The sequence below is a fragment of the Macrotis lagotis genome, chromosome 1 (assembly GCF_037893015.1).
Source record: "Macrotis lagotis isolate mMagLag1 chromosome 1, bilby.v1.9.chrom.fasta, whole genome shotgun sequence".
Classification (NCBI taxonomy): domain Eukaryota; kingdom Metazoa; phylum Chordata; class Mammalia; order Peramelemorphia; family Peramelidae; genus Macrotis; species Macrotis lagotis.
The window spans coordinates 34,866,645-34,891,599 of NC_133658.1; the positions used below are offsets into that span (position 1 = coordinate 34,866,645).

The window sequence follows — 24,955 nt, forward strand, 5'->3', positions numbered from 1 at the left end:
GTGCTATTTATATATTCCTCATCTTGTTTTTACATTTTAACTTGATATTAATTCTCATCAGAGAGTTGTCTGAACAGAGCTATCTCAGCTGCATCTTTATGGGCCATTTGTATGACTTTGTCGTGTTCAAGGGAATCTTTGACTACTAAATCAAATGCTTACTTGGAGTAAGCAAACCCAGGGATCAGCTGTTCGCTAAACCAGGCAACCAGTCCGATGTGAGGGAAGAGCCTGGCTGTTGTTTTTTTTCAACCTGATCAAAAATCCATTTCCTAAATGGGCCAGGCAGGTCATCAGTTTGCATATTTCTTCTAATCTTTGTATGGATGCATTGAGTCCCTATCTTCCCAGAAGTCCAGCGGGAGCTTTTTCCTTCTTTCTTGAAATTATCATGTGATCAGTCTTTTAATTTTTTTTTTTAATTCAAACATTGCATTCATACTTTAGACTCCTGCTTTCTGAATTTCTTAAATTTTGCTGCAGGTTCACATCCCTTATTGTCCTTTCAGTCATGATGCTCGTTTCTCCCTATTTGGAAGTTGTAGGGTTCCATGTCTGTTTCCTGACATTGACCTGGTCATCCTTCTGTGTGGCTAATATTAAATAAAATAAATGTAAAAGTATGATATGAGAGAAATGCTCTGATGCTTCATGTAGTTTCTAATCCAATTTCTCCATTTTATAGGAGAAGATATAATCCAGAGAGGTCTCCTGTGACCTCAGGCAAATAATTTACAGTTAGAAGTAGAACTGGGCCTAGAATCCAGGTCTCCTGACTCGTATTGTAGTGTTCTTTCTACTGTTCTTTCTGCGTTCCATTGTAGTAAATCCAAATTGACTAGGTCCAAAGCTAAATCCTAAACCTTTTTTTGACTTCTCAATAGCATTTTGACATTTTGACTTTTTCTTAGTACTTTAAAAAATTAAATTTTAAGAATTCTTCCTCTGAACCTGGAATTGTGTTATAAATCTCTAACTGTCTCTTTAAGGCTTCAAATTATTCTCACATCTCAAGAGTAGGGACTGAACTTGGAATTTCATTAGTATAGGGAAGCTCCTGACCATGCTGGTGACTGCCATTACTATCCAAAGAGCTGCCTGGGACCCTAGGTCAAATGGCCTGCAGGTCAGTTTGTTCCCAAGCTCCCTGGCCACCCATCTCTTTAGCCATTGTACCCTGCTGCCTCTAGTTACAAAAAGTTCTATTCCACCATCTCACAGAGAATGAAACTGGTCCCAGGAAGGCTTGAGTGCTCAAGCTTCAAGCTCCTCCACTCAGTCTCAAAGCCTGGGGATTCTGATTGTAAGCTTTCTGGTCTTGTTATAATGTTTGTGTCTCACCTGCCTGCAAGGATCTTTCAGTTGGGCTTTGTTGGGATCTGGTCCCTATATTCCTACTAATTTGCACTGGCCTTGTCCACTTTCCCTTTTCTTTTAATGGCACCAACCTCCTCTTAAGTGTTGGCATAATTGTATTGAGTATCCCATTTCCAATGCCCCTTACGTTTTAATCAATCTGTAATCTGGCACTTTTCCTTTTAGGTAGGCCTTTTTTCCCTTGATACACTACATCATATTTTAACTTCTCAAATCATTAGTAGATCCTTCAATTAAAGATTTATAATAGGGATGGAAATTTCTTAGAGGCCATATTGTCCATCCCATTAAATCAGCAAGCCTTCCTTAATGAAATGCTTCTTGTGTACAATGCTAGGACTGCCCAGGTGAAACTAGGTCAGTCTTCAAGAAGCTTACATTTTAGCTAGTTGACTGCAGAATATAGACAATGGGATTTTAGAGGCTTTTGGGAGGGGAGCTTGGGGGTGGAGATACTTTCTCCTCCTACGTTCCTTGTTTCACTCTTTTCTAGGCCAGGGGCAAAAAGCTGCCTTTATCTAAGGCCCACAACGTTATTTGTTTTGGCACTGCCAGCAGCTGCAGGCAGGACTCAAAATTCATTAAACCTAGGAACTTTATAGGGGTCAATTAACTGTTTGACCCAGATATAGCAGGGGAATGCTGTGATAAATATCCAGGCTTTACTTGAAAAATCAATGACTTCCAAAGACAAGGTCCTCCGGGTTTTTTCTGATTGTGAGGCCATGTCTGGCTACTTTGGGCCCTTTGTTCTGAGTTTGGGAGGGTTGTGAAGGCCAGTTTGAATTCATCTTCTGGGTGAATTTGGTCCAGAGGGTCCTTAAGGTGTGCTTGGCAAATTTGCCCACTCTCCATAAATGTCATTTACTAGAACAAATCTAACTTAAGGCTTGTCACCATCCCGAATCCTCTACTTAGCCTGAATAGTTGAAAAACATGCTTTTACTTGAAAATAAATAAACAAAACTATAGTAAAGCTAATTAAGCACTAGAATAGCAGAGGCAGTGCGGAACACTGGGAGTATAAAGGCAAGGAGCACCCAATCAAACGTGAAGAAAACACTTTTAAAAGAAGTTGGGGGGGCTGGGGATAGGAAGGGTCCAAGGGTACATACACCCTTGAGGAAGCCCAGGGGCTCATGGCACTGCTGATGAAGTAGTGTCTAGAAAAGCTCAGGAGGAAAAAGTGTGAGAGTGGGCCAAGAAGCTGGACTCTGGGCGGTAGAAAGGGAAAGCTTCTCCGTCAAAACTTGGGGTCCCCAGAATGTTGTGCTTCCACACTGACCAGCAGCCAGGGCACCTGCCAGACGAGCTGGCAGGCACTTTTTGTGACTGCCTCCAACACATTGTCCTTACTAAATTGCCAAGTGTGCAGCCAAAGGCTGCAATAAGAGTCAAATTCAGACACCAAAGTTGCCTTTAAATTCTTTTGAAGGATGATAGATAAATGCACAGTATTGCTTCACAAAATAGAGATGCATTAGAGGGTAAAAGCAGCTTTTAGAAGTCTGGCAACAATTGACTAAGCAGCAGCAGCAGCAGCAGCATCGACAAGGCTGAAAATGGAAGGCCAGCAAGCAAAGAAAAATGGAAGATCTGTAAAATATTGTAAAAGCCACCCCACACTGAAACAAACTACTGCAGTCCTAGGTGGAAGAAAGAAAAAAGCAGAACACATTTTTACAGTTTCACAGTTGATTTAAAAGATACAGAGACTTTAAGACCTTATTTGTACTTACTGCTGATTGTAGAAAAAGCATCTAATTGTAATGAAATACTGCCTTAAAGACTTTTTTCCCCTAAGGTTATCTCCATTCACATAACAAAATAATTCCAAGATTCCTTGAATGATATAGCAGGAATAACACTGTTCATTACCTATTCATAATCATCAAGCAAGGCACTGAGGTACTCTCCAAAGATGTAAAGGAGAGTTAGTCCAGGGTTCAAACTTAAGTTTTTGATGCAGTCCACCAAATTCCGTTTTCATGGATGTATGTTACCATTGCATTAAGCCCCCCAATATCTGTCAGAACATTCTGGAAGAGATTTGTGATTACTCAAGTGTTTTGCCTGACCATAGAAAAGTTGATTAAGGATGAATATTTGCCAAATAATGATGTCCATTTGAATGGGTAGCTAGCCTATTAAGATTGTCAAATTGGGGTGCATACAGAAATAATGGACAGTGCTTATTTAGGTCCAGAATTGTATGAGAGGATGATGGGGGAGTAGCCTGGATTGCCTTCAGGAAATTAAAGTTGGCTCTTTTAGTGATTCAGAAACAATACATTCCTTGATGTGTTGCTGTATGACAATGAGAATAATACGGTATTTTTTTAAGAATTGAAAATGTCAGATGGTGGGACATTGGGGAGGTGTATGGTGGGTGTGAGCAAGCTGCTTAAGAACTGAAGTAAAAGATCCTCAGGAAAATATAGGGGGTTGATTGTATACTAAGGGTGGTAGCATTAATATTCTGCCCCTTCTTAACTGTGGATAAATCTCTGAAGCATTGTCCTGGACTGTCTTCTGTTCTTTACCTTGATCTCACCACCTCTTAGGGATTTATTTTTAATCTCTGAAAATGACTCATCTATTTAATCAGTTTATTTCCTGAGTTTCAATCCCTTTTCACCAGCGGTCCATTGAATATTTCAAACTGGATGTGTCATAAGGACAGCTACAAAACAAAGCATTATTTCATCCTACTCTTCCACCCCCCCACCCCCATTCCCTATTTTCTGTTAAAGACATGAACCATCTTTCAGTCACAAAGGTTCACAACCATTTGAGTCATTCTTGCTTTATCTCTCCTACCTTCGGTTTGCCAAGTCTTATTGATTTTACCTTTACAATAGCTTTTCTATCTGTGTCCTTTGTGCTCACATTGCTGACACTCTCGTTGAGTGCCTTGGAAGCTTCCTAAACTTTTCTATTCAAGATTCTTCCCTTTCCAATCTATCTTCTGTCAGCTGACAAATCAGCTGATATCAGGCCTGACCTTGTCATTTATTATTCTCTTCAATGAGTTTTTTTTTAATTTAAATTTTTTTCTGTTACATATAAGCAACAAATTTTAATGTTCTTTAAAAACAATTTTGTTTTCCAAATCCTCTCCCAGCCTTTCTCTTCCCACCCACCCCCCCTTGATGAAAGCAAGCAGTTTGATTTAAATGATAAATGAATAGTCAGGCAAAACATTTCCAGATTAGCCATGTTGCAAAAGAAAATGCAAACCAAAGACTGCATGTACTTTCTGCCCCTTAACTGGATAATAACCTAAAGCATTGTCCTGACCATCTTCTCTTCTGTTCTCTTAATCTTGGGGATCTCATCATTTATCTTTTATCACCTATTGTTATTGTTAGTGTAATTACCTTTTTCTCATTAGCCATTTTGGAGCATGTTTCCCCTAGCACTGTTGAGGAAACACTATTTTTTAAGACTCAGCTTAAGTCTTCCTTTCTTGATTAATTGAAAAATGATAATATCCCTTTACTTGTTGATCACTCTTGTAACTTTTTCCCCTTGTCCTTTGTACAGTTGTAACTTGAGACTGATTGGGCTAATGAGATTGGTTTTTGGTACATTAGTCCAACCTCACAGACTTAGGTTGACCTGGTGGCTCTAAACAGTATCTATGCAGGGCATTTTTTTCCCCCTTTAACTAAAAGGATTTGTCTAGATGATTTCTGAAGTCTTTTTTCAACTCTGTCTAATAAACTAATAATTAGAAGCTGGTTGGGGATTAGAGGCATTCCATGATGTTTGTAGATAAGGGAACCAGAGTCATTTAACCTCAGGTCCTCATCTGGAAACGATATCTTCCAGCTCTCAAATCTGTAAACATATGACTGAGAAGTCTCCCTGGGCTTCATAAATAGGTTGTTTGATTCAGAAGTAGCATCATAGATTTAGAACTGGAAGGAAATTGTTTGATAGGTCACTTCATTCAGTGCCTTCATTTTTACAGAGTAGGAGATTGTGGTCCACAGAGCTACAGTGACTTCTGTAAATTACATGATAAATGATGTTTTTGAAGTAACAACTAATATCTATGTAGACTTTTAGTTTTTATAAGGCATTTTATACCTACATTTGGTTTGATCCTCACGGTAACCTGCTGTAAAGAAATAAATAGCTGACATGTTTTTCAGCACTTGATTCATAACAAAACAGCCTTGTTAAAAGTACAAATATTTTATTTAATTATTTTATTAATACCATTCTACTCTTTCCCCCTACATCCTTCCAGAGAGCCATCCTTTAGGGACAATTTAGCAAAATGAACAATTAGTGGAGACAGTCAACTTGACATTCCTCACATGACCTTCCTTTACACATACAAGTCTTTTATCAGGCCCCATCAGTTGATATGGCCCAAACACTTGGGTCCTCCCTATGCCATGGTGCAAACACTTGTCACTTTGTCTGGTGATCAAAGTGGCTCCTCAGACATGGAAGGGATTTGTCCATAGTCACAGCTAGGGAATGGCAAAGAGAGTCCATGCTCTAGCGAAGCTCCATTCCTCAGTTCACTGAAATGAAGATTCTGAAAACTATTGGTAGTTGGATTGTTAAAATTTGCAGGTTGCCAAAAACAACCTAAGGAAGGAAGAAAGATGATTATGGCCAGTAGCTTCAGGGAGTGGAGAATGTCAAATCTCACAGCATACCCAGCTTGCAGCAAGACAGACCATACTGCTTTTTTCATTTGATCGATTGGGAAGTGACCTGGACATACTTTCCCTGACTTGAAGGTCTTGCAGAGCAGAAAACCTGGTTTACTCTCCTAATACCCCTCATGATCAGGGAGATATACTATAGTAATAAAAAGTGGGGAAAAGTGAGAAATCTATATATTTGGGGATATGGCATAGGACCAATAACCATGGGTCATTCTTTATATTGTTGACTGGTTTGCATTTTATTGTTTCTTATCCTTTTTCTTCTTTTTCCCAGGTATGTGTGGAATTTGATGGAGAATCATGGAAGAAGAGAAGATGGATAGAAGTGTATAGTCTTCAAAGGAAGGCATTTTTAGTAGAACATAACTTGGTTTTGGCTGAGCGGAAGTCTGCTGAGATTGTGCAGTGGCCTGCAATAGTGAGTAAAAGTCTTAGGACCTTTTCCAGGTGACTTGTGACAAAAGATAACTTTATTTTAACTTCATGGAGCCTCTTAAAATGAGGGAGGAGATCACGTTAGGAAGGTCATGTAGGGGCCATGTGGACCTGGGTAATAGTAATGGTGGGGCCTGACTCCTTTCCATGCCCCTTCTTTCTTTTCCTTGTTTGAAACTTCAGGCTCATTTCCAATACAAATCAGCACCAAAGTATTGAGTTATTCTGATTTTTAAGCCTTTACCTCCTGCCCCTGAAGACTCACCATGTTTGTGCAGTTGACAGACTCCTCAGTTTTAGCCCACTTGGCAGCTCAGGACTCTCCAATTCAAGATGCTATCAACCCCAGGTGCCCCCCCCACCCCCCAGCAGGGATCTCAGGCTCTCAGTCCCCCTCCAAAGACCAGCAGATGGGGTTTTTGTCTATTTGAAGCTTTCTGTTGTTGTCGTCATCTGGGCTGCCATTGCTTGTTAATGCCCAATTCTAAAGCTGGGTCTCCAGGGTAACTATCAGCTGGTTGCTCGTTGGCTCCTGGGTGAAATAAGTCTTGTAATTGAGTAGGAGAGATGAACAAATAAGGCTTAGCTGACCAGAGTGAGTCTTGAAGACTATTTGGGATGTATTTTTAACTGGTAGAATGGGAAGCTCTTAGTAGAGAGAGGCTTTGTGCCTACCCTTAGGTTGCCATCCATACGCTGATCCCTTCCTTAGAGAATGCACTGTTCGAAAACGTTCTCAGAACCAGGTGGAAGGGAATTTAATTTGTGAGGCTGGTGAAAGGTGGAGAAAGCCCTGCATTTTTTTTTTTGACAAATAGAGGGTTGAGATCATACTCCAGAAATCCAGGATGAGGAAATGAAATGGTGCTTAGTGACAATTTGAAAGCAATAGCAAGGAAATCCACATGAGAAAAATCAAAACGTTGACCCACTGTCGGCCCTTAATTTTGTTATGTGGATGGGAAGGACAGCTAAGCAGCAGCTTATAGACCCAGCAAAGTGAGAAAAACCTTCATTTCTCTCCCTCCACCTTTTTTTTTTAATGCCTAGGCCACTACAATTTTCTTTAGGAAATGAAACAAAGAAAGAAGGGCACACAGATGGGTTGGTAATCTAGGGTGGGATGTAGGAAATAGAAAGTTGCACTTTCTCCATCTAAAAGGAATCTTTATAGGATGATTGTTCCCTTTATTTTATGAGAAAATTGAGGTGTAGAGAGGTTTGGATGAGTGCCCTAGGATCATGTGATAAAGGAAGAAAGCCCCCAAACTGGTATTTGAACTCAGGTTCTCTGATGCCACAGCTTATATTTCTTTTTATTGAAAGTGTAATTGAGAACAGCATTGAAGTGGGAACCCAGGAAAGTCTGGGGGAGGAGGGGAAAGTGAAGGTGATTAAAACAGATTGGGGGGGTGGGCAAGGAGAAAAAGATAACAGGTGTCATGGTAGTCAAAGAAAGGAAGCAGCACATTAGAGACTATCCACTAGTGTGATGACTGTCTTCCAGATATGAGGCAGCTGCTCTGGTAGATTCACAAAATTGCAGTGGGACCCAAAGATCAATTGGATGCTATACTAGCAGGCCTGTCAAATTTCATGAGTTCAGGAGATGGAGAGGAATAAGGAGCCATCCAGAGATGGCAGAATGCTTACATTTGAAGAGGTCCATAGGTTTGAAATAAATGTACTGATGAGCATGGCATTGCATTATGAAAATTTGACTATCACTGACCATTCACTCATAACTATTTGAATCAGAAGGGAATATATATAGGTGTGTGTGTGTGTGTGTGTGTGTTTATTTTAGAAGAAAAATATATTGTGGATTAAAAAAATTGATTGCTGTGATTATGGGCACATCAAAATATCCTTCGTTTTCATTTTAAAGTTACCTTTACATAAGAATTTTGCTTAGATCCTACCTTGTGTAATTAATAGTTTTTCTATAGGCTTTTATAGATAGGACAAAAGAAAAAGAAGAAAAGGGGGAAAAACCGTAAAAATGATTATGCATTTAACTTGATGAAACATTTCCATATCTCTATCAGGTGATTCTTTATTTTTTCCTACATTTCCATAACTACTTCATATTTTCCATTAATTAGGATCATAGATGTAGGGCTATAACTTGGAGTTCATGTAGTCCTCCAGGAGAGATTGCCAGATATCAGCCATGTAAGTTAGGAGAAAGGCCAGGATTCCCACCCAAGGTCCTAGAATGAAAAACCATTGGCATTCTAGTATGCCTTTCCTTTTAAACCTGACTTGGGAGTTTTCTCCCCCATTAAAAGTAAATTTGGGTTCCCTTTCTTTTAAAGAAATATTGACTGTAGGATTCTCCTTTTTTAGGTGTACTAGCTTGGTTTTTCAGATACAGTTGAGAGAATAACAAACACTTAGAATTTAACTTTTTAGAAAAACACTTGATCACTGTCTTCAAATATTTCAAGGGCTATTGTGTATTCCTCCAGGAAAATAGTTTTTGACTATATAAGAAAGGATTTCCCCAAAATTATACCTAATTAAAAATAGAATGAACAATCTTTTGGTATGAGGGGCTCTCAGTTGCTGGCAATATGCATTAGTACTGTCTGCATTGAGAATGATTATTATTTTATAACAGAGAAGGGATACTTTAGTCTTAGACGATGCCTAAGGAAATAAGTGACTTAAGGTCTCACAATTTAATGGTAAGAGAATGAACAACTCCTGATAACTCTCAGCTCTGTTGAGCCAGCCCAAGTCTCTTTTTATATGATCAGCTGCTTGCCTATGAAGCATTTCAAACTGGATGTCCTGTTGGCACAATTCCATTCTTTTCCTTCCTCCATCACTTCTGAACTTTTTTTCACCATTGTAGTCTCCTGGATCTTCCATTTGGTATGAAGTTCTTCTCCTTACTCTCCGTGTTTACCCCTTGCTGGTGTATTGCCAAATCCTGTTGGGGCTTTCTCCATATCTCTCTCCCACGTCCCTTCCTGTCCACTCACATAGTCACCCAAGTTGATTTGTTGCCTAGACTTTTTATTTTATTTTATTTAGGATTTTACAAGGTAAATAGGGTTAAGTGGCTTGCCCAAGGCCGCACAGCTAGGTAATTAAGTGTCTGAGGTCGGATTTGAACTCAGGTACTCCTGACTTCAGGGCTGGCGCTCTATCCACTGTGCCACCTAGCCACCCCTGCCTAGACTTTTAGAAGAGCCTCCTGGAAAATCTCCCTTCTAGCTTCCCTGAGCCTCTGGTCCATTTTCTCCATTGCTGCCAAAGTGATTTTTCTGAAGTATAGGCTCAATTGAATGAACTGGATTTGATTTTGCATTCAGGATGAAATAAACATAAATGTTTGCCATGGAAACACCTTTCCATTTTTCCCATCTCTGCACTGAACTCTGTCCCCCCCACATTGGTCTACATGATAATTCTCTCTTTTCTATATCTTATCTTGGAAATCCCTGACTTCTCCAAGAGACAATTTAAAGTGCTGCCTTCTTTAGGAAGTCTTTCCAGGCCTCCCTAGCTTCCTTCTCCAACTACCTTGAATTTTACAGTTTGTCCTCATTTTAAAGTAAGCTGCTTCATTTGAGTTTTTATAATCAGAGTACTTCCAACATTTGATTGATTGACTATATTAATAAAATTAAACAGAAACAACTTGGTATGGTGGGGTTAGAAACAATGAGTTCTGTTTCAGATTCTTCTAAATAGTTGTGATAATTCTATAAAAATCGGTTTGTGTGATTATAATAAAGTGAGAGACTAGAATTTTAATGAATTGGTTTAAAATTTGCAGAGTCCTTTTCACACTCACCCTGTTGGTAGTATAATGCCCATTTTAGAGAAGAAAGCCACAAAGTATAGAGGACAGAAAAACAGCTCAAGGAACAGAAAACTGGGGGCTGGTCACTTAACCTCTCAGTGTTCTAGACCAATTGGGTAAAACTCAAATAGAAACAGGTCCCTGTACCCCACATTTTTTTTTCTTTTTACAAAAAATTTTATTTAAGGCAATATGGTTAAGTGGCTTGCCCAGCTAGTTAATTATTAAGTGTCTAAGGCCGGATTTGAACTCAGGTCCTCCTGACTCCAGGGCCAGTGCTTTATCCACTGCACCATCTAGCTGCCTCCAACCCCACATTTTGACTTAGAAAAGCAAATTAGCATTAGGTTGTCTTGCATTTTTATTTTGTTAAACATTAATCTAGTCAAAGCATTGGTAGAGAGAGAATTCTCATTTTAGACCTTTGAAATCACAGTTCTGTTCCCCATCCCTTATTTTATATAAGATGAAATCAAGAATTAAGTTTAGTGACTTGTCCATTATCAAACCACTAGTATTATATGTATAGGTATATATATTGAGTCCCTTTCTCTGTAAACACTCTTTCCATCACACTATACAGCTTTTTGGTTCCAGAAGTCTGCCTTTTCCTTACTTGTTTAAGCTTTTAAGTCCTCATTCTTACTTTAACTGATCTGGTTTGGAATACATGTACATATGTGTTCATTAAGTGTTATATTTGGTTTCAAAAACAATGTTTTGTAGTAAATAAATTTGCAATAAATAGCTATAATCCAATTTTTTTCTAAGTGGAAAATTGTCAGTTCTAATTTTCAGTGTTTCACTGAAGTCATTTGTACTGCTGTCCAAATCCAGAAGTATGTGTAAATTTTGCTTTGTTTTTATGTGGTTTTAGCTGTACAAATCCCTTTTGGACAAGGCTGGTTTAGGATCCATTACCTCTATTCGTTTTCTTGGAGAAGACAAAAGAATATTCATTTCTAAAGACCTTCTGAAGCCTATTCAGGTAAACTTCAAACTAAATCTGCTGTAATAGAACAATTAGAAAGTTCACTTTAATACTAAGCTCTAGCAGTGGTTTATCATAATTAGTTCATAAAAGTCAGAGCTGTCCTTAAACTTTTTTTTTAGTTTTTTTTTTTTTTTGCAAGGCAAACGGGGTTAAGTGGCTTGCCCAAGGCCACACAGCTAGGTAATTAGTAAGTGTCTGAGACCGGATTTGAACCCAGGTACTCCTGACTCCAGGGCCAGTGCTTCATCCACTATGTCACCTAGCCACCCCTGTCCTTAAACTTTCAAAAAAAAAGTTTATTTAAGGCAGTGGGGTTAAGTGACTTGCTCAAGGTCACACAGCTAGGTAATTATTAAGTGTCTTAGGTCAGATTTGAACTGTGGTCCCCCTGACTCCAGGGCCAGTGTTCTATCCACTGTGCTACCTAGTTGCCCCTTGTCCTTAAACTTTTAAGACTTAAACCAAGACTTTGTGGGTTCTTCCCTTCAGCTTCTGCTATTATTTTGGGAGAGAACAATTGATTGGGAGTTAGTTTCCCCAGTTAGTAAAGACTAGGATTATTTATGTATAATTCCACAAATCTCCTTTTTCTCCCAATAAAACAGTATAAGGATTATTTTTCCTCTTTTCATGTATGATTTGTTTCGTGCTGCCATTTTATATTTTTCCCCTATATGATTGCCATTTTCCTTTTTATTTGCCCTTCCCTATATGCTAATATTGGAAGGTGTTGTAGAATCCCTACAACTTCTAAGCATTTGTCAGCCCTTGGGAGAAGTTTCTTCATTGGCAAAGTTAAATAGTTTATTATCTTGTTTCTAGCAGTTTAGTCATTCTGGATGTCAAACTGTGTTAACTCTACTTTTGGAGGTTAAGGAACACTAACATAAACATCATCAATCATACAAAACTGACCCAAATTCATGAGATGAAACTTTACTGTGGCAAAAGCAGAGGAATCTTGAAACAGATGGCTGGGCCTGTGGACTTATCGATTTTATGAGGGTTGGAATTTTCGAAAGCCCCCCCACTTCCTCCCCTCTCTGCTGTGCTCCTAGTTGTCCAGCCAGAAAAGTTCAGACACTAGAGATTCAAGGCCTTCCCTCATTACTAGCTCTGGGTTTTGAACCCTGAAGTTTATACCCTTAGGGAACTCTCTTTGCCTTTCTCCACCTAACCTGATAGGCAACTCATCTGTCATTTCCAGTCTTAGGGAATGAAGGAAATATTAAGTGATGAAGGAACCCATAATCACAAGCAGCCAGTATATGTGAGAGAATGGACTTGAATCCACTTCTTAATTCTTAACCTTAACTCTGCTATACTGTATTTCATCTCTTCTTTCTCATATTAAAACTTTGATTTCTAGCCCACCTAGGCTGTTCAATTCTCCCTGGTAGAATTGCCCTTGCCTTTATTTTATTTTATTTTTTATTTCCATGAATATAATTTTTTATCCTTCCTCTTCTTGTTCCTTAGGCAGCTTTCTGTAATCCTGAGTTTTTAATGCTCTTTTCTATTCTGTTATATTGTTGTTATTCAGGCCTTCCATAGTACTTTTTTTATTTAAAATTTTTTATTTGAACAGTAATTACTAGTCCCAGTATTCAAATAAAATAGATGATCATTCATAGTACCATAATTATAGTTTTTAAAAATACATATTTAACAAAAATGGTCCATTTACACCCCTATTTCCTAATCTTTGATGAACCTTTTTCACATTTTGTTTGTACATTTCTTATGTAGAGTTGTATTACTGTGTCATCTTCTTCCACAGATGGAGCAAGTATATCTTATGTCTTCTTTTACTATATAGCATATAACTTGTTTTTCTGTACTTAGCTGTTTAAATTTTTTAAATTGTTTTTTTTTTTTGTAAGTTGAGGAAAAGATTAATGAATATACTATCGGTGTAGAAATGGGTGTGACTTGATGGTACAATTATCTGAGTAATCTTATCCATCACCAGTTTAACACTGCCCTAGATTTGGATTCGACTTTTTGAAGTATCATTTTCAGTCACATTTGGTTTAATACTGTTACTGCTACATTAGCCATTACATATTATCAAATACTGTAGGGTGTATCCTGAAACTATTTCTCATCTCTTTTTTTGATTTGTGGCAGTCCTGATTTAGCTTGCTGTGATGTGCTTAATTAGGGAATTTGATGTCCTCTTTTTTTTTGCTTTTCATTAGAGTTTGTTTCATTATTTTGTTGCGAGTAAACATTGTTTCTATTAGTCTGTCCAAGAAACATGCAAGTATCCATTGGAAAATGAACTTTATAATTCTTATTCTTGGTTGGAAGACTAGTTTGCTCAGATATCCCTGCATGTCTAGAAAAATATGTATTATTTATCGTGTTTGAGCATGCCTGGATGTTGGGGGTGGGGGAGATGAAAGTAATTTAGCTATAAGAAGTTGGTGATATCTATTCAGTAATCTCTATTTTATCAGGATGTAAATGGTCTTCGACTTTCTCTTATGGATCATCAGAATATCAGTAAAGAGTTTCAGGCTTTGATTGTGAAACATTTAGATGAAAGCCATTTATTACAAGGTATGTATATGTAACCTGGATATGAGATGTTAAGTCCACACTAATCTTTTTTTGTAAGGCAGTGGCGTTAAGTGACTTGCCCAAGGTCACACAGCTAGGTAATTATTATGTGTCTGGGACTGGATATGAACTCAGGTCCTCCTGACTCCAGGGTCTCAAGTCTACACTAATCTTACATGGTTTTTTGGTTGACCTCTCTAATCATGATAGACTAATAAAAATTACATTAGAGACCACATTCTTCTTATACTTTATTTGTCTAACATTACTTAGAAATGCCTTGCCTATCCTTTTTGATGCAGACTTAAGTAGTCTGGTAAAACTTCAGTAATTCATTATAGCTATAAAGGGAATTGAACTTCTGAGAGTGTCTGTATTTAAGCAGTTAATTATTAAATGCATAGCAAGTTTTGGCTTTATGGCAGCAGGATGACCCTCAAAAGGTCATTCTTGTGAAATTGAGATAATAGTCACATAATTACATATTATCTTGCTCTACCAAATCCAGTATGATCTTTATACTTGGTTTCTTCAGCAATCCAACCAGTCTGATTTGCTGATTTGAACAATTTCTCAATGTTGACAAATGCAGCAAAATGATCAGATTCCATTTGTTATGGCAAGTCTAAAGACTAAAGTCAGTGGGAGAAGGGAATTCAATAAAAATTCTATTTAAGCACCTTCACTAGAACACACACCTATTCTTTTTATGGATTAAGACCAAGGTAAAAATTATGCTGAGATATTGGCGTAAGAATAAATAGACAAACTTTAATGTTCAGTTTTTCTTTTTCTCTTTTTAAGGTGACAAAAATCTAGTTGGTTCAGAAGTAAAAATTTATAGTTTGGATCCATCTACCCAGTGGTTTTCAGCAACTGTTGTAAATGGCAATCCAACCTCAAAAACACTTGAAGTGCGCTGTGAAGAGGTACCTTGAAGCTCCTGGAATTTGGGGTTGAGGGGACACCTTACCAGGGGCAGCAAAAGGAATGCTGGATCATTGATGGTAGGAGGCAGGCTCCTCCTGTCATCCATGGATAGTATTCTTTCATTCATTAAACATTTGAGATCTCTTAGTGGCTTTAGGAATTACCCTTAACTCCACATTCTCAGTCAGCCCCTTGATCCATTCATCTGCCAGATCTTGTTTCTGCCTTCCCAAGTGCTTCTCTCTGCTCTGAGTCATCACCTGCCTTTAGTCCCTCCTCACCTCTCGCAGACCTATTTTTAAAAAGAGCCTTGTACTTGTGAACTCCTAAAGCAGAGATTGGAGCATAGTGCTCCTCTCCTGGGGGCCCCCTTCCATCCTGATCTTTCCTTGCTCTTCCTGGATGTGGAGTGAGGGGGGCTCTCTTTGACCCTCACTTGTCCCTCTTCCTTGGCACTGTCTGTGCCTCCATATGCCACCGTATGGCACACTCCCCTCTGTATCTCTTCTCTTGGCTTTCTTGGTGACCCATCCAAACATCACTTTGGTCATGAAGCCTTTCCCAACTGATGGCCTCCTTTCTGTCTATATCACTGACGCTTGGCATAGCACCTGTGATTTAGGAGGGGAAGACTCCAGTGTGAGGATTTCGGGAACGGGATTGGCTAGTGACTTGAAGATGCTGACATTGTGGACCCTGGGAAACTTCCCAGCTTGTATTTGACTTTTTAAGTTTCCTTCACAATTGGCTTTTGCCTTAATAGACTAAAAATTAATTTAAACTTTCTTATATTTTTGATTCCTTCTGTAAAGATTCCAGCTCTCAAAATTGTTGATCCAGCGTTGATTCACGTTGAAGTTGTACATGACAGCCTCGGGAATTGTGGTGAGAATTGAAAGCTTTGTTAGCCTCGTGGTAAAGGAGACTGACATTTTTCTGAAAAAAAAAAACAATTATTTTACTCCTCAATTACGTGTAAAAAATTTTTAAACATTTGTTTTTTTTTTCTTAATTCTGTGTTCCAAATTCTCTCCCTTCCCTTTCCCTCTCCCTAAGACAATAAGCAACCTGACAGAAAGTTTTAACTTTTTCAGGAAAAGCTAAAAGAGCACCTGCTGTTAAACGAAAGTCTTCTGAGAACAAAGGAGTTCTTGTGTCAAAGCAGCCAAGATCTTGCTCTGAGGTAATCCTGAATTTCTTTTTACTAGGAGATTTATAAAACAGACAGTGACCTTGAGTCATGTTTGAGAACTTCTCTTTTGCTCTACCCAGGAGCTGATAATGGCTATAATTTTTCCATACCAGCAGGTGGTGATAAAATAAACTTTTGCTTCTTTCCTTTGTTTAAAAAAGATTATTTATTTATTTTTTTTGCTGGCAGCCCTCAGTAGGTTTGATGTTTTGATGTTGAGTGTTTGCAGGTGTTTTCTCTGATTCTTTAATAGATGTGCTTTTGGAGTCTGATCAGACTGGAAGGGACCAGTAAAAGGAGGTTTAATATTAAAGCCTACTAAAGTTTAATAGCTTAAAAGGGCACTATGTCTGTAGGGATCTCCGTCCCCTAATGGTGCAGAAGGAGGGCACATCATGAGAACTCAGCTGTATGTTAACCTATTCCAAGGCTTAAAATTATTTTGACTTCCAATATTTTTTTGTTTCAACTATGCTCATTCTTTTTCTTCAGTAAGAAGTATTTTGATACCAGGATTTGAAAACCAAACTCCCCAAATAAATTCACTCTACTTGGGGTAATTGCTTCTAAAATCCTCAGAAGCACTTGAGTACTGATGGGGCTTGGCTGAACTTAATACAAAGTCCTCCCCCAGAGGAACTTTGCCCTATAGCTAGCTCCACGGTTCAGTTAGGATGACTCCCTGGGGAACAACTAGGGTTTGCATGAAGGGTAAGGAGCTGTGTTTAGGCAGAGTCTGCCAGTTAGCAGACAGGACCATGAACCCAGGAGCATTTTAGAGGGGGATGTTGCACCCTGGGGGAAGTGAGGACCCAAAGGCATGGGATATCAAGAACTAAAAGAATATGATCACTTTGGCTGTTCAGGACCCCAGGCAGGAAAAGAGCTGATGGCACCAGGAATTCCTAATTCATCGATCTGAATGTAAGTGAGTGATAGAGCAGTTAAAGCCTAATGGGCAAACTTAGGAGGAAAATATGAGGAGAACTGGACCTTTACTGACTACTGAAAATAATACCAAAAGCAGAATCGGCTTGTCTAAGCAAGCAGTAGATATAAGGAAAGGTATCTGTCTTATAATTATAGGATTTTCATATTAATACTTGTGTAGATTCTAATTCGGTGCTTACAACAATCCTATAAATACAGTACATATTATTATCTTTATTTCATAAGAAGAGATCAGAAGAGATTGTAGCTTGGAAAATCACTCCAGGAATTGAAGAAGCATCAACTGCTAACTCCTGAGGAGAATGAAATTTTTTTCTAAAAAGAGAAACCACCCCTCTCCCAGAAGCCAAGCTCAGAAAGATAGTTTCAAACAGTAGACAGCTCATTGAATCAAGAGCAATGGCTCTGATCTCATTAGGGATCTTAGTGGATCATTGGTATAATCTGGTTGCATATATATCTCTAGGGGAAAGAATTGATGAAAAGCAGTTTTATTGAAGATTAAACTGAATGAACATTATAAGTCCTCTCAATGAGGTATTTGTATTTCATTTAACTGATTTAAGTTGCAAGTGAAGGTGATAAGGATGATACTGTGAAGAGAAGGGTATCTGGAATGATCCTCAGTATGTTTGGCAAAAGGAGATCATGAAGAAGTATAATTCAGATAATAAGATTCAGTGAAGAGTCTGTAGAGGTATGAATGAATAAAAATAAAGATGTCCACCACCATTTTTGTGGTAGTGTATGTAAGATGTAGAATTAAAATCAACATGAATTGGTTATGTGCCATAAGGCAAAACCTCTGCCTCCCACTTTCTTCTGTTATTAAAAAAAAAAAAGAACCTTAAACTGAACCTCTGATATCATAACTTACCAGTGACAGGCTTTGTGGTCCCACAGTAGAAAAGATGAATATTTGACCTAGGTTGAAATAGTGCAAATAAATCTTTTTTGTTTTAAAGGTTTGTTGGAAATAGATGTGTGAGTGTGCAGTAAAAAAATGCTGTCATTTTCTGTGTAACAGAGTTGATATAAGTTCATAGAGGACTAGGGAAGGAAGAATCATAGGTCTAGTGTGTTAAAGAAAGGACTGGCAGTTAATTTGATGGAGTTTGACGATTGATTACAGTACCATATTTTGTGTACTATAGCAAAACTTTAAATTTTAGAGTATCAGAGAAGCAGCTACTTTAAGACTTTTTTTTTGGTTTTAAGATGGGATCTTGAAAACCTTTTTAAAGTTGAGGAATTCTAACATCAGCTTTCCTGAAGGTGGTTTGCTAGACTAGATTATTCCTCCTGTTGATCAAGTTTGCTTAGTTAATGGGGGGGGGGGGGGGATATGTTGAGGAATGTGAGCCAACAATTTCCTATTTTTAAATGTGATTTCATGTATTCACATGCATTGTCTTCATCTGCTGGCAGGGCAGAACTATTTGTCATGCCAAATGTGGAAGAAATACCAAGAATAAAAGTTCAAGTCAGAAGCATTAACCCCTTCACTGACCAGAGGCTGTTGATAAGCTTACAGAAATAGGAACATTAGTTCAGTTCATTTTCTGGTTAAGTGAAACTCTGTCTGGGTCTGGACAATGTTAGTAAAATGTTGATATTTTTACCTTTATTTCTTGTCTTTAATCTGATCCTGGGTCATTTGACTCTTTGCTTAGAAAGATTTTAGTTCAGTTTCTCAGCAAGAGACTATCCATAATTGTTTCTCAATATTAATCACTGATAGTTAAACTCTTTATAAAAGAATAAGACTCAGTTTAGTTTTGCAGTCGATTTGCCAGTTGTGGTAGAGACCTGAAAAAAAGCAGTGGCACAGATGAATGGCATTGGTGTTCCAGTGGTTAGTGATCCAAATGGTCATTGCCAGCTCAGACATGAAGGATGATAAAGGAAACATTTGAAGTGACTTGAGGTCATCCATTGAGTGGCCAGTCTAGGAATAAGTAGCATCTCAGAATCATTTGATTCTTACATAATTTAGATTAGTCCAATGAACACTTCCTTTTATAGGCTGGAGGAGAAGCCCACAGCTGGCTGGTGACAGACCTGTACCCAGAATTCAGGTCCTGTGTATACCACAGGAGAAGAGAGTAAGAGGTCATTAGCTAAAGAGGGCTAAGAAATTGAAACATGTAGCAGTGGTGAAGTGGCGAAGGAAGACTGCCAATATTTAAAAGGACTTGATCCCTATTAATACCAAATGTGAACAAATGTTTTCAACTGTGAGGAAAAATTTGATGATTGTTAAAAATCAGGTGTAAAAACTTTATGTGCTTCTAAAGTATATTTACTGGGGTGGCTAGGTGGCGTAGTGGATAAAGCACCGGCCTTGGAGTCAGGAGTACCTGGGTTCAAATCCAGTCTCAGACACTTAATAATTACCTAGCTGTGTGGCCTTGGGCAAGCCACTTAACCCCATTTGCCTTGCAAAAAACCTAAAAAAATAAAAAATAAAAATAAAGTATGTTTACTGAGCAACTGCTAGGAGACTGGAATAAATGATATCAAAGAAATATTTATCGTCTACATAGTCAACATTTGGTACAGATTCAAAATGTCTTTTTATTGCTTTTTTTTAATGTAATCTTATAGTTAGAAATAAGGAGCCCCCCCCGAAGAAGCTTGGAATTATTTATTCTTTAGATTTATTCCCCATTAAAAAAAGACACATTGAATGGTAAGTTGGGGATAAAGAACTAAGTAAAGGTGGTGGGAAGAGAGGTTTGTAAGATTTTGGATCATTTAAGACAGTCAAAGATACAGGACATGTCGCAAAAATCTCTGCTTTGTCCACATGTCCTGTAGCTGGGCCTTAGGGTTCAACTTATTCTCCTCTTACTAAATTCTTTGGTGCTTGGAAATACTTAGAAATGTGAGTTCAGTGCTAAATATAGAATACTTTGTGAAGCCCAATCTATCCAGCTGTCACTGTCCTTGATGGCTGGAGACCACTGGAGTGCATCCCTCCCAGCTTCCCCTGCCTTTGGCAAGCCAGGCTTCTTGAACTCTCTGCGCTGGGGAAAAAAATGGTTTCCTTTTGACCCAGTGCTGAAGATTTGGGTCAAATTTGGGCCAAAATGCAACTTTCAAAAGGAATTCATTAGAGTTGCAGTCTATGTTAGTTTGTTCCTCACTCCCTATAACATAATAAACATAATAATAACATAATAAACATAACATGTTTATTAACTCTTTTTGTATCCTTCTTTGCTTTCTACAATTTTGACTGTCATCCATGTGGTGATGACTTAGGCCCAGTTGCCCAGAACTTTTTTTTTTGAAAGATTTTATTTATTTTGAGTTTTACAATTTCTTCCCCATTATTGCTTCCCTCTCTACACCCCCCACAGAAGGCAGTCTGTTAGTCTTTACAATGTTTCCATAGTATACATGATCTAAGTTGAAAGTGATAAGAGAGAAATCATATCCTTAAGGAAGAAAAGTAAAGTATAAGAGATAGCAAAATTACATAAATAAGGTAGCAGGGTTTTTTTTCCCTAAATTGTAGGTAATAGTCTTTGGTCTTTGTTCAAACTCCACAACTCCTTCTCTGGATACAGATGGTATTCTCCATTGCAGACAGCCCAGAATTGTCCCTCATTGTTGCATTGATGGAATGAGGAAGTCCATCAAGATTGATCATCACCCCCCTGTTGCTATTAGGGTATACAGTGTTTTTCTGGTTCTTTTAAGCCATTCCCCAATTGAAGGACATTCATTTAATTTCCAATTCTTTGCCACCATAAACAGGGCTGCTATGAATATTTTTGTACAAGTGATGTTTTTACCCTTTTTCATAATCTCTTCAGGGTATATATAGACCCAGTAATGGTATTGCTGGTTCAAAGGTTATGCACATTTTTGTTGCCCTTTGGACATAATTCCAAATTGCTCTCCAAAAAGGTATGAGTTCACAGCTCCACCAACAATATATTAGTGTCTCAGATTTCCCACATCACTTCCAACATTGATCATTGCCCTTTCCCAGATTTCTTGATGTTGATGCATGATTGACGTGTCCTCCCACTCTGATAGGATCTTGAAAGCTTCAGGGCCCACAGATAAGACAACTCCATCTGCTGCTCTCGGTAGTGTTGCAGCTTCTGTGGGAGCTTCTGGGGCCTTGAGTGTTCATGTTGGTGTCTTCCAGGCATCCTCCGACCTGGGGCCTGGGCAGTCTCTTCCCCCGGCAGTTGTTGGGGAGGTGCTTCCTGGATGTGCTGCAGCAACTCCTGCTAGTAAGAATGTCAGACAAAGCACTCCACAAGCAGCTAATTCTCCGCCTAATGTTGGAGCAAAATCTCCTAATGGGTAAGTTGGTTAAACATACAAATTTGAGCCAGTTCCTAGGGCCCAGAGAAGGCCAAGAGCATAATGCATAATAAGATGTCCAGTGTCTGAAGCTAAGGAAGCCCAGAAAAGCACTTGAGACATGTTAGTCTTTGGTTCTTTTATAGTGATTCCCAGGAGTACAATGTTCTTGGTTTGGGGAGGTGAGCTTTAGGAGCCAGGCTCCCATTTATACCTTCTCTGTTGCTGTTCTATATTCTGTCCTTCAGAGATCATGCACAGAGTTTACCTGAAGGACTTTCTTCCTGTTTAAACATAAAGATGGAGACACCACAAAATAATGAAGATGCAGAGGAGACCCTTTATAACCAGTCGGCTGAAGTTGGCACAGGGGACTTAAGAAACCTGAGTGAACCCAAAGTGAACTATACTCAGTTGAAGACTTTGAATCCCCTTCCATTGACCAGTACGCAAAATTATAATGAAAGTGACCAGAAAAACCCAGTTGACTCGTTAGTTAAGGCCCCTGTGGATTTTCCTTTGGATGACTTGCCGCCACTCATCCAGCAGCCCCAGGCAGCTGCAGCTTCCCAGGAAGGAACCGAGACCACAGAGACTTCTGAATTGCAGAAGCACCTGGATTGTAAACCTTCCACATCCGAGGGTTGTGCCACCCCTACCCTGGAGCCTGCAGGGAAGGCACCTCCTAGCCAGCCCAACAGTGCCGAGGGGAAGAATCCTGAAAACTCTACTTTTGGGTGTCCTTCCCTCTGGGGGGCTTCCAAAGAGACTGCTACCACCATGAGGCAGGACAGTGATGGCTGGCATCCTGGAAGTGGCGGCAAAGCCCAGAACAGTGAGTCCTTACCCATTTGGTTGGGGGGAGATTATCTTTTTAACTTCTAACCTTACCTGGAGTGACCTTCTTTCCCTGAACTCTTACTCATCCTGACCATTTTTTGTATTTTCTTTCTCTGCGTTTCACCCTCATCTGTCAAATGCAGTAAACACCAGAAAAATAGCTCTGGAAAAATACAGCTCTAATCTTGCTGTTCAGTTGAGCACAATTGTCTGAGATGGAAGAGAAAAGGAAAGTGGTGTTACATACCAGAAAATCAGAGAGCTTGGGGTAGAGGGATGGGGTCAGAGGCCGTGGGCCTCTGCTCCCTCTAGTTCTGTCTCCTCTGCTGGCTTCACCTGCAGCAGGCCCCAGAGGGGTTTCCCAAGGCTTTGGCCCTTGAGTCCCTCTACAAGCCTATTTTTAGCATCTTTTAAGATGCATCATATTCAATTATCTTGAAATCCAACCATAAAATTATTGAAGCAATTCTTCAGAGATTCTGGGTTTTGTACCATTGTTCTTTTCTCTCATTGGCTCCCTTGAGCGATGGTTCCTAGGTCTTGATGTCTAGTCCCAGGCTTCCTTCCCTCTTATCCCTTGGACATTGCAGATGGATGTGCCGGAAACAATTCCAACTCCACATATCTCCAAGTAAACTTTTTTTTTTAATTATTTTTTATTTCATGCAAAGGTAGTTTTCAACATTCATCTTTTTGTAAGTTTTTGAGTTAGGTTTTTTCTCCTTTCATCTCCCCCTTACAGTGAGTAATCCGATAAAGGTCATACATGTACAATCATGTTGAACATATTTCATACTGGTAGTCCTACTGCTGCCGCCAGCTTTCTGTGATGGGGGCGTTGCTCCCACACTTCACTCTCCCTCCTCCTGGTTGCATTTCTCTCCTCATCCAGCCCCTACTTTAGAGGAGGCTTGTTTCGTCATAAAATGCAGGAGGAGAGTTGTCTCCAATGTCTAGTGGGCGCCAGCTCCCCAGGCCCTTGGAGAGAGCAGGTTTAGTGGTCTGAGTCTAGAAGACCCCCACAGCGAGGGTTGGGGGAGAGACTGAGAGGAGTGAGGAGGGGCTGCGAATGAAAAAGGTCAACCCCACAAGCATTTATGTGCCCCAGAGACTGTGCTGAGCACTGACAATGCCTGCCCTCGGAGAGATCTATGTAGAAACAGGGCCTAGACCAGATACATGGGAGACAGGCTGCTTGGAGAGTGAGCTTTAAAGGAGGAGAGAAGAGACTTCCCAGCCTCCAGGGGGAGAGAGGCCAAGGCATAGGGAGACTTTAGGGAAAGACCCAATCGTTTAGGGAGAGGTTGAAGAGGGGCATGAGTGGTTTACCCTGAGGTTTATTAAAATGGATGAGTTGGGATGAGGGATGAATTAGACTTGACTTCAGAAACAAGGAAAGGAGTTTTGAGACTAGGAGATGATGTCCAGGATTTGGGATAAGTAGAAGCTTGTAGAATTGCCCCAGAGAGGGAGGGATTGAAGGAGGACAAAAGGGTGAAAAGGCTTTGTAAATTAGGTGGTGGGAGTGAGTGGCTGAGGGCTGGGATAGGCTGCAGGAGAGCCAGGGAAGGGTTGTAGAGAGATTGGAAAGGGAGGCAGCCGAAGCTAGAACAGTCCTGAGGGGGTGATGAAGGGATTGTGAGGGTAGGAGGGCAAGGCCAAGATCTGGAGAGATGGGCCTGTGTTCAGAGAGGTGGGAAAGAGGGAGTAATGTGATATGTAGGGTGTGGCTGGAGGGAAGGAAGGGGTGGTCTTTGGGTTTGAGGAGGTGAGTGTGGTTCAAGCATGGGCAGAGGATGATGGGGAGTGACCTGAGGCAACCACAGTTTGGATTGAATGGACTTCAAAGGACTTTTCTTGAGGGGGAAACCCCACTTGTATTTCATAACCTTTTGAAATTAGCTTTATGAAAAATGCTTCCGTTTCAGTATTTAGTGTTTTAAAAATGAGTGCACATATTCTTTCTGAGACCTTCTCTGCTGCATCAATTAATAAATCATGATAGTCTTTTCATTCTCCTTTCATTCCCAAGACAGATCTGTTACTTTGTTTACTAATTTGGAATTTTTGGATCCATGTCTATGCGAAGAAAATTGGCCTATAATTTTTTTTTTAGGATTTTTTGCAAGATAAATAGGGTTAAGTGGCTTGCCCAAGGCTACACAGCTAGGTAATTATTAAGTGTCTGAGATCAGATTTGAACCCAGGTCCTCCTGACTCCAGGGCTCGTGCTCTATCCACAGCGCCACCTAGCTGCCCCAATTGGCCTACAATTATACAGGGTTTAATTCTAAGTTTTGGAACTCAGACTATCTATAAATTTAATTGTTACTTGAAGGTCTAGAGAGGAAAAATTTTACTGATCCTTCTGATACGGGTACCTCCGGGGGAAGGGGGCGGGGACAAGGGAGTAGATCATTAATTTCTTGAGCTGTCCTGAGCTTCCTCTATTTGTTTCCTATTTCCTGTTTTTTCAAGCTGAGAATGGTGTCACCTTTTTCTTTGTGTTGTGTATAGCACAATCTCTTTGCTCCTTTCTTGTTTATATACATTTGGATTATTTTTTAAATTATTAGCTAATAGTTTTATCTGTTTTAAATAAGTGCTTAAAATTTGATTCTTTTGTTTTCTGTCCTGTTAATTTTATCTTTCATTATAATTTACACTCACTTCCCTTTTCTGCTTTCCTCTGGGTTATTTTGTTCTTTCCTTGTTTAAATGCAAATTAAGTTAATTCAGTTTTATGGGCATTCATTGCTTCGAAATTTGGTTCTGAAAATGACCAAGAATGCCTTATCTTGCTTTGTTATATTCGTTGTAATTTTTTCTTTACTTTC

At 39.3% G+C, this 24,955-nt stretch overlaps 1 protein-coding gene across 6 annotated transcripts in view; it reads left to right on the forward strand.

Moving 5' to 3' along the window:
* KDM3A (lysine demethylase 3A) overlaps nt 1-24,955 on the forward strand; it is a 58,984-nt gene that overhangs the window by 8,704 nt on the left and 25,325 nt on the right. For 4 of the 6 annotated variants that reach the window (XM_074196872.1, XM_074196881.1, XM_074196909.1 and 1 more), the window contains 8 exons: nt 6,343-6,486; nt 11,198-11,308; nt 13,777-13,879; nt 14,684-14,807; nt 15,606-15,694; nt 15,904-15,992; nt 21,118-21,278; nt 21,527-22,113. In XM_074196872.1, the coding sequence (XP_074052973.1) occupies nt 6,343-6,486; nt 11,198-11,308; nt 13,777-13,879; nt 14,684-14,807; nt 15,606-15,694; nt 15,904-15,992; nt 21,118-21,278; nt 21,527-22,113 (1,408 nt within the window). Of the gene's footprint in view, nt 1-6,342; nt 6,487-11,197; nt 11,309-13,776; nt 13,880-14,683; nt 14,809-15,605; nt 15,695-15,903; nt 15,993-21,117; nt 21,279-21,526; nt 22,114-24,955 lie in introns of all 6 variants that reach the window. The other 2 variants (XM_074196890.1, XM_074196899.1) reach the window with 1 other exon arrangement.